Below are 13,591 nucleotides of genomic sequence, written 5' to 3' on the forward strand. Positions count from 1 at the left end.
TTCTTGAATGGTGTCACCTATTCTGGCAGTCTTCTAGGAGCTAACCGTGCCTCAATAGGTTACTCAGTTAGTCAATATATCAGTCCAACCAGGTTAAAAATGTGAAACTGGATATGGATAAACAATATTTTGCAATAGTGCCTGCAAAAAAGGTGTTATAATCCACTAATAAATTTTCTCTGATACTAGTTTAAAAAGATATCACATCATGGTATATCACATGGTAGGAGAGGCTATCCTACCTTGCATCCCTGTTGAATGACCTTTTTTTTTTGCACATCGTACTGTCCCTTTCCCGTTTCTGCCAAATTTCACACTGAGATCATTCTGGCACTGCTTTGATTAAAGTTTTGATCTTTCAGCTACACAAAACCTCGACAGTCAGGTTTTGGCCCTCAGATGTAACAAGCCAGGTTGTTTATGCTTAAGCCACCATTTTTGGGTTGAACTGTGCTCATTTTCACAGTCACAGCAAGTTTAAATGTCTAACACTGTTGATGCAACTTTTGTCACTGAAACACTCAGAGAGCAGCTGATATTGGCACCAAGATGACTTCAACGGAGGTCACGAGTGACATATTTGAAGAGACTGTTGTATTTGGCAATGAAGTTGAATAGTCATATCAAGATTGCAGTTTTTGTGCAGACTCATAGTGAGGATATGCTGCTGAAGCAAGTTCACAGATTCACAAGCTGCCACACTGAGACAGGGCAGTGTGATCTTAGCAAAACAACCACTGGAAAATAACAATGAACAAAGAAAATAAAGTCAAATCCACAGATATTTCACACACTATGGACAAAAAAATTCAACTATAGAACTGCAGACTGAAAATATAGAATACATATGAGATTACTTTATTTGTATTAGTGCTGACAATTTCACAAGATATACTAGACTTTGTAGATAAACTGCTATAATGCCATTCTGCATCAGAGACACAACCATGCTTGCTAACAACAGTTAGATCTAGCACACAAAAAGTATGCAGGGTTTAAATCATTAGACTGACAGCACATTAATGTTAAAGCAGGTGTGTTAACATGATAACATTTAGCATCTAATGTTTATTTTGTCAACAGGTTAATGTGCATTCCATGGGCATGATAAATGCTAACATTATACATCCTTATATTTATCATGTATCATGACCAGATGGTATGAATGCATGGCTCAGTCTCTTAGTTCAAATGATTTTTCTTATTTATTGCTCATCATTCCAAAACTCATGTACAATACAATACAATTTAATGGTCAGCAGTACTGGTGTCGCTGAAAATGGCGTATGTGCAATATTGACCTACTGACATGAGGCTGCAAAAGTTACCATACTAATATGGAAGCCATGAAACTAAGATTGAACAGTGTTGTTTCTACTTACCCATCGCGACCTTTGCTGACTATCTTCACTTCAAAGTAGTAGATCCCGCAGGCAGCGGGGATTGGGTGTGTGGCTCTCACTGATGCTGCATCCTTGTGGTTCTTACCGTGGCCTGCAAAAGGAGAAACATGAGATCTAAATGAATAATATAATAAGTGGTAATGTCTTCTGGATAATACATCTTCAGGGCTTATGGTGGCGTTTAGATATAGAGCTCAACAGTGACCACAGAGTTTGTCGTTCCAATTTCGGAGGTAAATTTTCCATTCCTTCACTCAATTGACATGTCAGAGGCAACCAATTACGAGGAGAAGGATAACCATAAAATATTTTATAGGGAAGAAAAAAAAAGTGCAAGACAGCAGAAAAGGTAAAGGTACAAGACTGTGTACATAATTATCTAAAGGGTGCAGAGGTGGGGAATAACATAATAATACATACTAATACTTTGTTACTGTACTTTTTTTCAGACTGATTTTTCAGATATACTAAATATCTATTTTCCTGACACCTTTTACTTTTACTCCCTACAATATAACATAAATATCTGTACTTTCTACTACATACATTTTGAAAACTGATGCATTTTATCTTACTTTGAACCTATCAGCACAGTAGCACAGTGGTAAGCACTGTTGCCCCACACTTGCATGTTCTTAAGAGTTGGTCCCCGGAAATGTTCGCTGCCCACTGCTCCCTTGGGATGGGTTAAATGCAAAGTACCAGTTTCACTATGTTGTATATTGTATGACATAGTATAACAGAAACAGACAGCTTGGGAGACTCGAATTGGGAGAACAGACGTGTTAAAAGTCTTGTCCCTGCAGAGACCCTACAGCCCCTCTGCCTGGATTTTGTTCTAACTTTGCTGCTGTGCTTGAGATGCTTTTACCAACCCAAAACATTGATATTTGATATCCTGAGAATGAGACTCAACCATCAAGTAATTTTCTGGTGCTTTTACGAACAGTTCAAGTCCTACAGATTCTACCTAGAAGTTTAATAATCTTATTTCTTCATAATATTAATTTTGGCATGAAGTTCAATTAGCTTTGTACAGAAATGGCCAATAGAAATGTCCTTCAGAATGATATTCAGATTTATACTATGACCACAATTCAGAACCTGTACGTTCTTCTACTTGAGTAAAGAATATATGTACTTCTGCCTAGTATGTTGATATGACACAAACTTCTATTTACTGTCTACTATGTAAGAAAAAACTTAACCTGACTAATTTATTTGTCATTATTTGTTAAATCATTACTTTCTACTTTCATAAGCTTTTCATGTGTTTTTTTTTTTTTTTTTTTTACTTTGTTGTGTGTTTAATGAGCAAGTTCCACTCTGTCTTACTTCATTTTCTATGACAACATATATCAGATAGTTACATCTAACTATTTAACTTGATCGACTGGGACACAGAAAAAAATCTTATAATCAGTAATGCACAGATTTAGTTCAGCTAGGACTGATTTTCTCCCCATAATCCATACTTTTGTTAAGGCATTTCTATTCATTTTGTGTGTGTGAAGATAATCCCCTACTTATATATAGTCAATGATAAAGATGTAAACAACAGGGTCACAGGGCTCATGTAAGGTGTCTGGACCAATTAGATTCAGGCACAACAGTCATTACTGACTGTCATTCTATATTCAGATGGCTGCTTATGCAATCCCTGGGGTCATGAGAGAGAGGTATGTTGTGTAACTGCTATCTGGGCTGTACAGTAAACATGAGCATCTTTCTGTTACATGTAATCACACTGAGTTCACCTGTCATGATAAAGTCATCGGTAGCTCCGTGTGTGTGTGTGTGTGTGAGTTTGTGCGTTTGTGAGTGTTTGTGTGTGCATGTATGAAATGTAGATAGGCTGTAACCTTAAACGAAGCAGCTGGCTGTCAGCAGACACCTTGAGGCTGTTGCAGTGTGTGTGTGTGTGTGTGTGTGTGTGTGTGCGTGTGTGTGTGTGTGTGTGCATGTGTTAGAGAGACAGAGCATAGGAAACTCCAACTACTTACATACAGCCAGCTGGGGATGTAGTGAACATGACAACAGTAATGATCAAAACTGCTAAGTGATTGAAACTTAATTCACTATTCTGGTCTCTATTTAATTGATGATATGCTTTTATGTAATTTAAGCTCATGGTGATTTTTTTTCACAACATCATCATCACACCATGCACAGGAGATAAATGTAATGCGTACTGTCATCACAATGATATGATAAGCTTCACTCAGTTCTGCCTGTTCTACAACTCAACATATCTACTGTGGAACCGGGGCATGTTATTACGGCACATTTATTCATGTGACCAGCATGCTCGTGCATGTGCATGTGTGTGTGTGTGTGTGTGTGTGTGTGTGGCGTGACTGTCTGGTCCAATGGTTGGAGCAACATTTGCAGCATCTATTTTTAGCTGCTCCTCATGAAAACGAGTCGTCAGTAGGCCAACAGGTCTCTTTATAACTGCATTGAGGGGTTAGAGAAATGGACACTACCTTTAATCAACTACCACCCCCTAAATAACAAACCTAAATGTAAAAGTATGCCTTCACGAAAAACAAAGGGCCAAAACATTGTCATCATGCAAGATATTTCCTATAGTCAGCTTGTTATCTAACTGAAAAACTGAGACAAAGCTTTCCTTTGAGAAACACCCTTCAGCCGTTCTGTGACACCTCTCCACCAGAGAGGGTCAAAGGTTAATTTACTTTTTCTACCCCACAGTTCACTGAGGCCTCAGTTGCTTACTAGGAAACCAGCAAACACACCCTAGGTTCTATCCTTGACCACGAGCAGGGGAAAGTACAACATCTATCAGTTCAATAACAGAAAGTCCAACAAAGGCCGCAGTTCCACGTTTTCATCTGCCTCGTCACTTCAACAGCAGAAGCAACAGCATCAGCAGAAGAAGAGTGAATATCACAATTTCACCAATGAAGAGCAGACATTGCCACAGTGGGCACATAATGCTACCACAGAAGATGTACAAAACATTAACATGGCTTGACAAAGAGAATCACTGTCATTCAGCTGAAGCATTCAAAGTCTGGCCAAAGCGTACTGAAGATGACAACCGCATTTTCTTGGATACCATCCAAGATTGGTTGAACAATGTTTAGACTGGTAGAGGAAACACAAACGATCTCCCTTTTGTTTTGCAAGGTTACATATTGCCTGTCACAGGTATAGTCAGCACTTACAATGGGAAAAGTCATGCTAAACTGCAACACCTAAACAGGGTAACCCCTGTAGATGTAATGGACTAGTTTAGTCGAGGTAAAAGCCACATTCACGCCAGTAATCTCCAGCAGCAGAGTTGGAAAAACTATTCACATCTGCCTTACTTTTTGTAATTGCAAGAATCTCTGACAACACACCAGCTGTTATTTGTCATACTTGGTGAACAGAAATGCCAACAATCCAGTGACAAAATGGCTGCAATGCCTCCATCACTGGCAGCTGAATCGAAAAAAAATATAAACACAAATTAAAGGTCCAATATTATACTGTATTTTATCAATTTCACACAGCTGTCAGAGGTCCAACAACACTGTATTTGATATACACTGCCACAAACCCATCCGTGGTCCTGAATTTCAGCTTTCTAAAAGTCGCTCAAGTGAGCTCTACTGAGAGCAGGCTGTTTCTGTGCCTGTACCTTTAAATGCTAATGAGCTCCGTCTGTCAATGCCTACTTGCCTACATGCCCTAATGTTTATGGTGGATGTATATATATGTATCGCTTTCGTTCAACCATACCAGTTTGACCCAGAATCGGACCCAGACAGAGAGGCTTCTGAAGAAGTACAGACTCTGCGGCTGCAGCAGGACTTTTCAGAATGGTTAGTGTGTTTGAATAATGTAAGTTTGTTTGTATGTGTTGTTACAGGTATTACCATGTAGCTAATGGCTAACAGCTAGCAAAAACTGTGTTTTCTCCACATAGTCTCCAAACTCTTGGACACTATTCACACTGTTTCTGTCTCCAGTCTGCACGTTTCCAGACATTTTACTGTTACAACCAAGCTAGATCATAATATTATTGAAATTAAACTCGCTTCAAATGCCATTGCATAGCGGACCAAAGCGGAGCTAACTAGTTAGCCAGTATCCAGCTGACTTCGCCATACTTGTAGGCAAATGTAAAGACTGTGGCCCGTGGCCCAAGTGCAGTTGCTGGGTCTGGTATGGTTGGAACTGAGGCAAAGCCAGCGTTGTCGTTAAAAAATGAAACACAACCACTGTCTCTTCTGTTGTTCTGTAGCTGGGACAGAATACAGGCACTTATGTTAATGTTTACAACCAACAACAGATTTGCTCTGAGCAACTACATTGTGAAACACTGCTATCTTACCGCTGGACACACCGAACATCACCTCAGGGATTAGCGCCCCCCTCTCAGATATCTCCTATCACCGCGCAGAGGAGGCCGGCCTATGAAAATGACTCATTTCATTACGTAGCAAGGAGGAATCGGTTGCTTTCCTCATTCTGGGAGTTGGCAGGCTCAGGGAGGACCAGTTTATATATGTAGAGACCAGAGAAAACGTGTTTTTCATAATATGGGACCTTTAAGTCGATTAAGCAGATTTAAGACTAACTATACAGTGTGTTTGTGTCTGGTTTAACTTGTTGACAAGTCACTACTAAAGCAAATTAAGTTAGCTATTAGTAATTAAGCAATTAAGTTAGCTAACCAAAGGCAACCATCTTGCATATGTGTTCATGTGTTAACACTCTCAAGTCTGAATAACTTACTTCCTATTCTGCCGACACTGAATGAACGCAGTAAAAGGTGAGGGCCGCATATCAACGCTTCATTGTTTACTTTTACTTAAAATGTAATTCAAACCTCTCAGAACTTGAGTAATAGGCTTTCCAGTGTTTTTATTGTAGGTGTCAATATTGCAAAGACATGCAGATCATTAATATTTCTTCAGAGACGCAAACAACCCAGGACAAAAGGTAGGCTTATGAAATAATAATCACTGATGGAGACGTGAAAGCAGATAAACATGGTGCCAGGTTGCCAGCCTGACTGGATCATCAGTCTGCCTTTATTTTTCCAGGAGACTTTGTGCTATATGGCAGACATAGTCACCCAGTAAAAGTGAGGTTTAGAGAGGGCCGATGTAAACGCAAATGGCGTCATAGCCATTACATTGTGTGATCAACATTGACTTCATAAAGATAAGAAAAAGCTCAAATCTTGTCGCCTGCAAGTTTAAGCCTAACATCCAGTAAGTAGATTTTACTATTTTATATTTTTATCACTTGACTGTCTATAATCATAACAGTTATTCACACGTGAGGCTAATTTTGCATTCAGCTCACGATTTTTGTTAACTGGCTCGACCAGCTGAGTCTATACAGCTCTCACCAAACTCCACTCCCATCATTCAATAAAAAAACGTCAGCAGCAACTCTGAAAACACAAGCTCAAGCTAGTCATGATGATAGAGCTATGGAAATTAGACCCAAGACAGAATCAACCAGAAATCTTCACACCCATGGGACATTCAAACGGTTGTTGTCTTGTCATGACTGTGTAGGTATATTCAAACTGTGCCTGACTGTCTCCCATGTCCTTTACTCTCCTAAGTTTTGTTGAACTGCGTAACTTACACCTTTGAAATTCTTAGTTTATAAGCTCGAAATGGCCTGCGTCTTTAAAGCACCTTTCCCCACAGTGCTCTGCAGTGAGACACAATCATAAGCACATGCCAGTGATGTCTTGGAGCCAATGAGGTTCTGGGTTTTGCTCAAGGATACTGTAAAAGGACAGGTGTAGCTGGGGATTGAACCATCCATCAATATACAGAGCCTATAAAAATTATTCACCCCCCTCATTGCTTTACCCTTCATAATTGGAATCATGGTCAATATACAAAAATAAATTCTCAGTGCTCTGGGTCATTGTCTTGCTGAAATAAATGTTTTTCCCAAGTCGTGTGTTTGTGGTGACGTGCAGTGTTTGGTGTCCACCAAGCATAGCATCGAGCCTGATCCCTCCAGTTGGCCTTGGAGTCTCCCAAATGCCTTTGGGTGAACTCTAGTTGATATGTAATGAGCTTTCTTCAACAGTGGCCTTCTCTTTGCCACTCTCCCTATAGCTTTGACTGGTGAAAAACGTGGGCAACAGTTGTATGCAGAGTCCATCCATCTCAGCTGCTGAAGCTTTTAACTCCTTCAGAGTAGTCATAGGTGTCTTGGTGGCCTCCCTCACTATTCTCCTTCGTGCACAGTCAGTTTGTGGTTACGCCTGCTGTAAGCTGATTTACACATGTGCCATATTTCTTCCATTTCTTAATGATGGATTAAACTGACCTCTGGGGGAAGTTCACTGACTTGGATATGTTTTTGTATCCATCCCCTGACTTATATTTTTCAATAACCTTTTCAAGAAGATGGTTGCTGTGTTCTTTTGTCTTCATGGAGTAATTGTAGCAAGGAATACTGATTAACCAGTGACTGGACCTTCAGAACACACCTGTCTTTATTTTACCAGCACCTCAGACACATTCACTGCACTCGGGGGATTTACATTTCACTAATCGTGAGACCTCTGTTGAATTAAGTCTGTCTCTTTAAAGGGGGTGAAAATTTTTGCCATCACTTATTTTACAACATATATTTATAATTAATTCACATTACTGTGAAGAAATCTTTTTCCACTTTGAAATTAAAGACTTTTTATATTTATACTGACCATGATTCCATTTATAGATGCAGTAAAATGGGAAAACAATTAAGGCAGTGAATACTTTTTATAGGCACTGTACAACCTGCTTTCCCCTCCGAGCTACAACTGCCCTACATATTAGTAGCAAATGGCATTTAGAAACCTCAAATAATGCCCGTGAAATCTCTGTTCAACTTCAGCCTGTCTGATCAGCCAAGATAACTGAACACCTGTGTCAATGTGATTTTAAACTGTAACTGTCAGAGGTCCAAATTGCACTCATAAGTTTGAAATAGGACAGGAGATGGAAGGGAAAATTCAGAAGCAATTGTCAAAAAACTATTTTAACCTGATAATAGAGTAGATGGTTTAAAACAACTTAATGTATCCATTCACAGTGGTACCAGCCATGTTCTATGCTCCTTTTAAAAAGGTGCAATATGTAAGAATTGGCCATCTGTTGAACTAATGCTCACAACAAAAAAGGGCCAGCAGATCAAAGTAACTACTAGCTTTTGCCAACTGTAGCTGCCGTTAGCTGGTTTGCTTAGCCATGCAGCCAGAATCCTTTACAAGGAACTCAAAGCCCCAAAGAGGAGTTGGTGCTTATACCAAGGACATAAAAGATACACATTAAAGGTGCTCAGTGGCTGATGATTCAGCAAGTCGATTTCGATAAAACCTCCTGGATCTCCATGTCGTGGGGCCCACAGACTTCTGCTGACCGAGTCGGCTAACTTCGGATTTAGCGGCCGACTAACTTGATTAAGGATAAAAAAACATTTAATGGTGCAGCAATTCTAGACTTTCTAGTTGTTTTTGGAACGGATGGCGGTTGTGATGCTCAAAAAGAATTATGCAACATTTTAGAGGAGCTTCTTTGACAATTTTAGCTTGTGGAGAAAAGGCTTTGTAATTGATGCTGTAGTTATATGATTTGGCCACTATGGAAGTTGTCTTTCAATCAGTCAGACAAATACATTAAAGAAGAGGCATATACAAATAAATACAGCAGTCTCACTGAACAAAACTGCAATCAAGCCATGGGAAACCTGGAAAGACTGGTAAGCTATAACATTGATGAGAACATGGCTAAGATTTCTAACTCGAAGAAGTTGCTTTTATTCTGCAGTACCTTTCTTTTTGACTTGGTAAAGTAGCAGTGTGATGGATCAATGGACTTGAACTAGTCAAAGGGCAGCTGTGGGATTATGGGCCCTGGGCCTGTTATTGTGAGCAATTAGGTCCTTGTGTAACTGGACCAAAAACTCTGTCGTCATCCTTGGCAGTTTGCACTTTTTCCATAGCTTTCTCAATAGATGATAGACACCATTGTGCTTTGTCATCTACTCTGTTCATGATTTTCAAGGACAGAAATTAAAGGCACAGCCAAGAATTGGAGGCTGTCCAGTCCTCTTTGGTGACCTGAGGACTGCATGTCAGATATTTGCATGTCAGATGATGCTTTGTCAGGCTGTGACCTTCATCACGGGGGGAAGATCTGGAGTGGAAATCTGCCAAAGGCTCTTAAAGGTACATTAACTGATTTATTGGCCACTTGGGGGCAGTGTTACAAGTAACCCCCCCCCCAAGAGATCAAGTTTGCCAACCGCTAGCTTATGTCAATTACCGAGGGCAGTTAGAAATGCTCAATTCTGTTATTTTCCCTGTCAGCTCATAATAATAATCATACGTTTTCATCCTTGAGCTGCGGAACTCTACTGCGCTTGGTGAGGGCTTCCTCACCACTGAAGGAGAGTGGTGAGTTGTGTGCTTTTTTCAATAGAAATCCGGCAAAGTTAGCAGATGTTTGATACCTAAAACTATGTGCCGGGGCTCTATTTGTACTGTTGCTGAAGTTTGGTGCTGTTCTGAGCATTATTTGTCGCTATGAGTTTATGGCTTTTTGATGGCGGTTTCTTGGTGGAGAATATCCCTTTAAATATTTGTCATGGTAAATGTGTCTGCAGGCATTTTTTTAATTCAGTTGTGTATCTCTTCATATCTGTTCCAGTGTGGCTCCTGAATGAAATATCTGGCTCTTTAGCTGCTGAATACTCATCTTTTAAACCAACCGGTTGCTAACTTTGTCTGTTAGCCAGTTGGTGCTGGGCAGATATTCTGCGTTAGCACGAGATGCGATAAGTCTCCGTAACATCGGGTGGCGTTTGTCTCGTGCCAGTAATCCAAAACAGGAAAACAGGAAATGGCTTAATGGAGTACATAGAAAAACAAAGCCCACACTACAGAGTTAAGCAGCGCACACAGAATTACGCCCCTCCCACACACCCTGCTGATTCACTAGCACACTGCCAATCAGAATGGTTATACAGCTAGCACACAACCAATCAGCCAACGTTCTCAGACTTCGCAAGTGTAATCGGAACAGATACTGTCCACACAGTTCCAAAAGCTTCCAGCTGAGTGCAACACATTTGTTCCCAAAGTCATTCGAGTCTCCCCAAACACTTCAGATGGCCAACAGTTGGCACAGTGTGTTTAAGGTGTTAGACTGCAGGTGGTTTCCATTGATTGTAAAAATAAAGCCAAGGTGACCTCAATCATAGGTTTCTGAAGACCAGAATGAAGCTCAAGCTGGGTGGTCGCCATCATGGCAGTGCCCGGCTCCATGTAACTCCCAGCTAATCAAAAATTAGCAAAGAGGTGGTGCATGGATGGAGCTGAAGTGAGCCGCATGAAGCCTGGTCATTGCAGCAATTCACTACCAAGCAACCTAGAGCAAACAAGCTAGCTGTGTTCACACAGAAAGAAAAAACCTTACGACATATTTACTTTATTTTGATGGCAAGAGTTTATGTCTGACTGCAGGTTTATTTGCCCAAAACAGCCAGAATACCTTACTGTGCAATAGCCGTCAAGGCTCTTACACTCTAAACTCAAATCAAAGAACTAGCTGCATCAAAATCCAACTATTGCATCGCCTCATGCCTCCTGTGTCCTATCCAAAAAGCTGCATTGAAACACACTGCAAAGACTAGAGCAGACGGCCAACAAGCTTGTAAGTACTGCCCCTGCATGAAAGGAAACACCTCTCTGCTGATATAAAATCAGTTGTTAGAACTGAGAATCATTTTTTGACAAGACTCTCCCTATTACAGCTGCTTCCAATCGAGAAAATACCTGATGCAAAAAATGCAAATGGCACTAGTTAACAGGCAGAGGAGAACAAAATAAGAAAGAGTGGCAAATGGGTGAACTGGATACTACAGTATATAATCAAGGGGCTTTCGCTTTCTTTTTCCATTTCTCTTTTCTGTATTGATCCGCTTACCTGAACAGCCAATCAGAGTGATTTCACTGATGTGACGCCGCTGACTGTACATGCTCAATTTGCTCAAATGCTCAAAAAAGACACCAACAAGCTGTCTAATGGCAGTCAGACTACAGCCACTGACAGCCCTACGATGCACCGATGTCAGCCTGTGTGTGTCAGGGCCCTAAGGTTGCGAGCAACAGCAGGCATCATGGGTGTGTGTGTGCGTCTGTGCTTGTGTTCAGATTAACATTGGATTCTGACCAAAGCCAGGTTACCACTATCTATCTAATCTAATTTCATCACATATAATTGATAGAGTAAGTTTTATCCTAAACTGGATGAAATGGTTAACATTGCATTAACAAATTAACAAGGGTAGCTGATATCATTAGTTATTTATTGGACCAGAATAGGTTAAAAGAAAAAAGATCAACTCTGAAGTTGCTCCAAGACAGTTTTTCTTAATAATATTCACTGCTGGTGAAGAGGTGTATAATTCAGGGAATTTAGACACTAGTAAAATTAGCTCCCACATCATTTTTCGCTGTATTTTCTGTGGTTGCTATGGTCACATGGCAAGCGTTGGTGGTAAGTTGAAAAAGTTCAATTCAAAGATCAACCATCCATCTACTCAGACAGCAGTGGCAAACAGCTGCATCTGTGAACAAGGACGACAGCCACTTCTCTTTGCTGCTGTTGCTGCCATCTTCCCTGATGGCATGGTTGAAGGGTGTACCTTGGAAACAACAGAGATATGAGCAGCAGTCCAGAAAGTTAATGTGCCATTCCAAGAAATAGTCAGGCAACATATGCCCACCATGTGTTATTGTCACAACTTGGTTATTGTCTGAATTCAACTAATTATAGCTGTTTCCTTGTTTTCTCCTAAAATGTCAAACTATTCCTTTAATGTCACTTCTGGCCCATGACAGTCATTCAGTCATACATTTAGTGTACAGTAAGTGAACTTCATAATTCAGTCACTGACAGATCAATGGGATATTTGAGGTGAAAATACAGAGACACAGTTAGCTAAAGTTGTTTAAGAAGCATGTTTTGTGCTTAAATATTTTGAAGCACTTCATGAAGCACATACATCTTTATTTACTTAGAATATAGATATGGATAACCGGATGATTACCGTTAAAAATAACTGATTCATATGATAGTGGGTCTGTAAGTATGTAAACATCTTAGTCATCCAGAAGGATGACCAGGAAATGCATTGAATGCTAACCAATCTATTTTTATCAGCTATATATATTAAGCTATACATACACAGACAACACTTCAGGGTATGCTACAGTACACTATCTATAGCTACATAATGAGTCACTCCCTATATGAATGAAGCCCTACCTATCGATCAGCTGTATTTGTCAATCAAGTTATCGATCCTTAAGGCCTATAAAAAGAACCATGAAATCTTCTCTGCACCAGGACAAAACAGAAATCCTTCATAGACCAGAGTGTTGTAGTGTTTGTAAAAAAAAAACAAAACAAAACAAAAAACATAACTTGTTTGATGTATTCATAGAGGCACTAAGTCAATAAGTATGTTTGTATTTGTTACAGTGTTTATGTATGTATCCATCTGCTGAGACTGGGTACATTAATCTGTGTCTGCGCTCAACAGCACTAGGTAGACACAGTGTGGCCTTGAACAGAGAAATTGGCACACTGGTCAAAATAGCATTCAAACCACAAGGGTGAGGGAACAGAGCAGGAGCTAAAACAACCAGGAGGAGGAAAATTATCCTGCACACTGCTGAACAGACCTATTTATATGTCATCCCTGAACAATTGTGCAGTGTCACTTAATCTGTGCACTTTTCATAGACCAAAAGACTCAATGCCCTACATAACACCATCATGAAATGACATGACTTACATGGGCCCATTCATCATTTTTTGACTGTCACATGTCAGTGGATAATTCCAGACAGAATGTGAAGATCTCATTAACTCGGATTAAAACGGATGTCAAGATGTGAAAAAGCTTCTTTGCATCATTAACAGAAAACAGGGAGCACAGCAGCATCCTGAAAAAACAACGCATGTGGTGCATCTGCACCACGGATAAACAGAATATGCTTATATTCAATTTTACCACTGTTCATATCAACAGCAGGGACCTGATCAATTATGCATTTAATAATCTGTGGCTTATATCTGCCTATCTGCCTCCCAGTCTTAATTTGAACAAATAATAGGCCTTCCTAGCTACTCATAAACAGC

General features: G+C 40.0%; 1 protein-coding gene across 2 annotated transcripts in view; it reads right to left on the reverse strand.

The window, feature by feature from the left end:
* Nucleotides 1–13,591, reverse strand: part of ranbp10 (RAN binding protein 10) — a 44,547-nt gene that overhangs the window by 29,182 nt on the left and 1,774 nt on the right. For both annotated transcript variants that reach the window (XM_037107691.1, XM_037107690.1), the window contains exon 2: nt 1,383–1,494. In XM_037107691.1, the coding sequence (XP_036963586.1) occupies nt 1,383–1,494 (112 nt within the window). The remainder of the gene's footprint in view (nt 1–1,382; nt 1,495–13,591) is intronic.

Source organism: Acanthopagrus latus, chromosome 8 (genome assembly GCF_904848185.1).
Source record: "Acanthopagrus latus isolate v.2019 chromosome 8, fAcaLat1.1, whole genome shotgun sequence".
NCBI lineage: Eukaryota > Metazoa > Chordata > Actinopteri > Spariformes > Sparidae > Acanthopagrus > Acanthopagrus latus.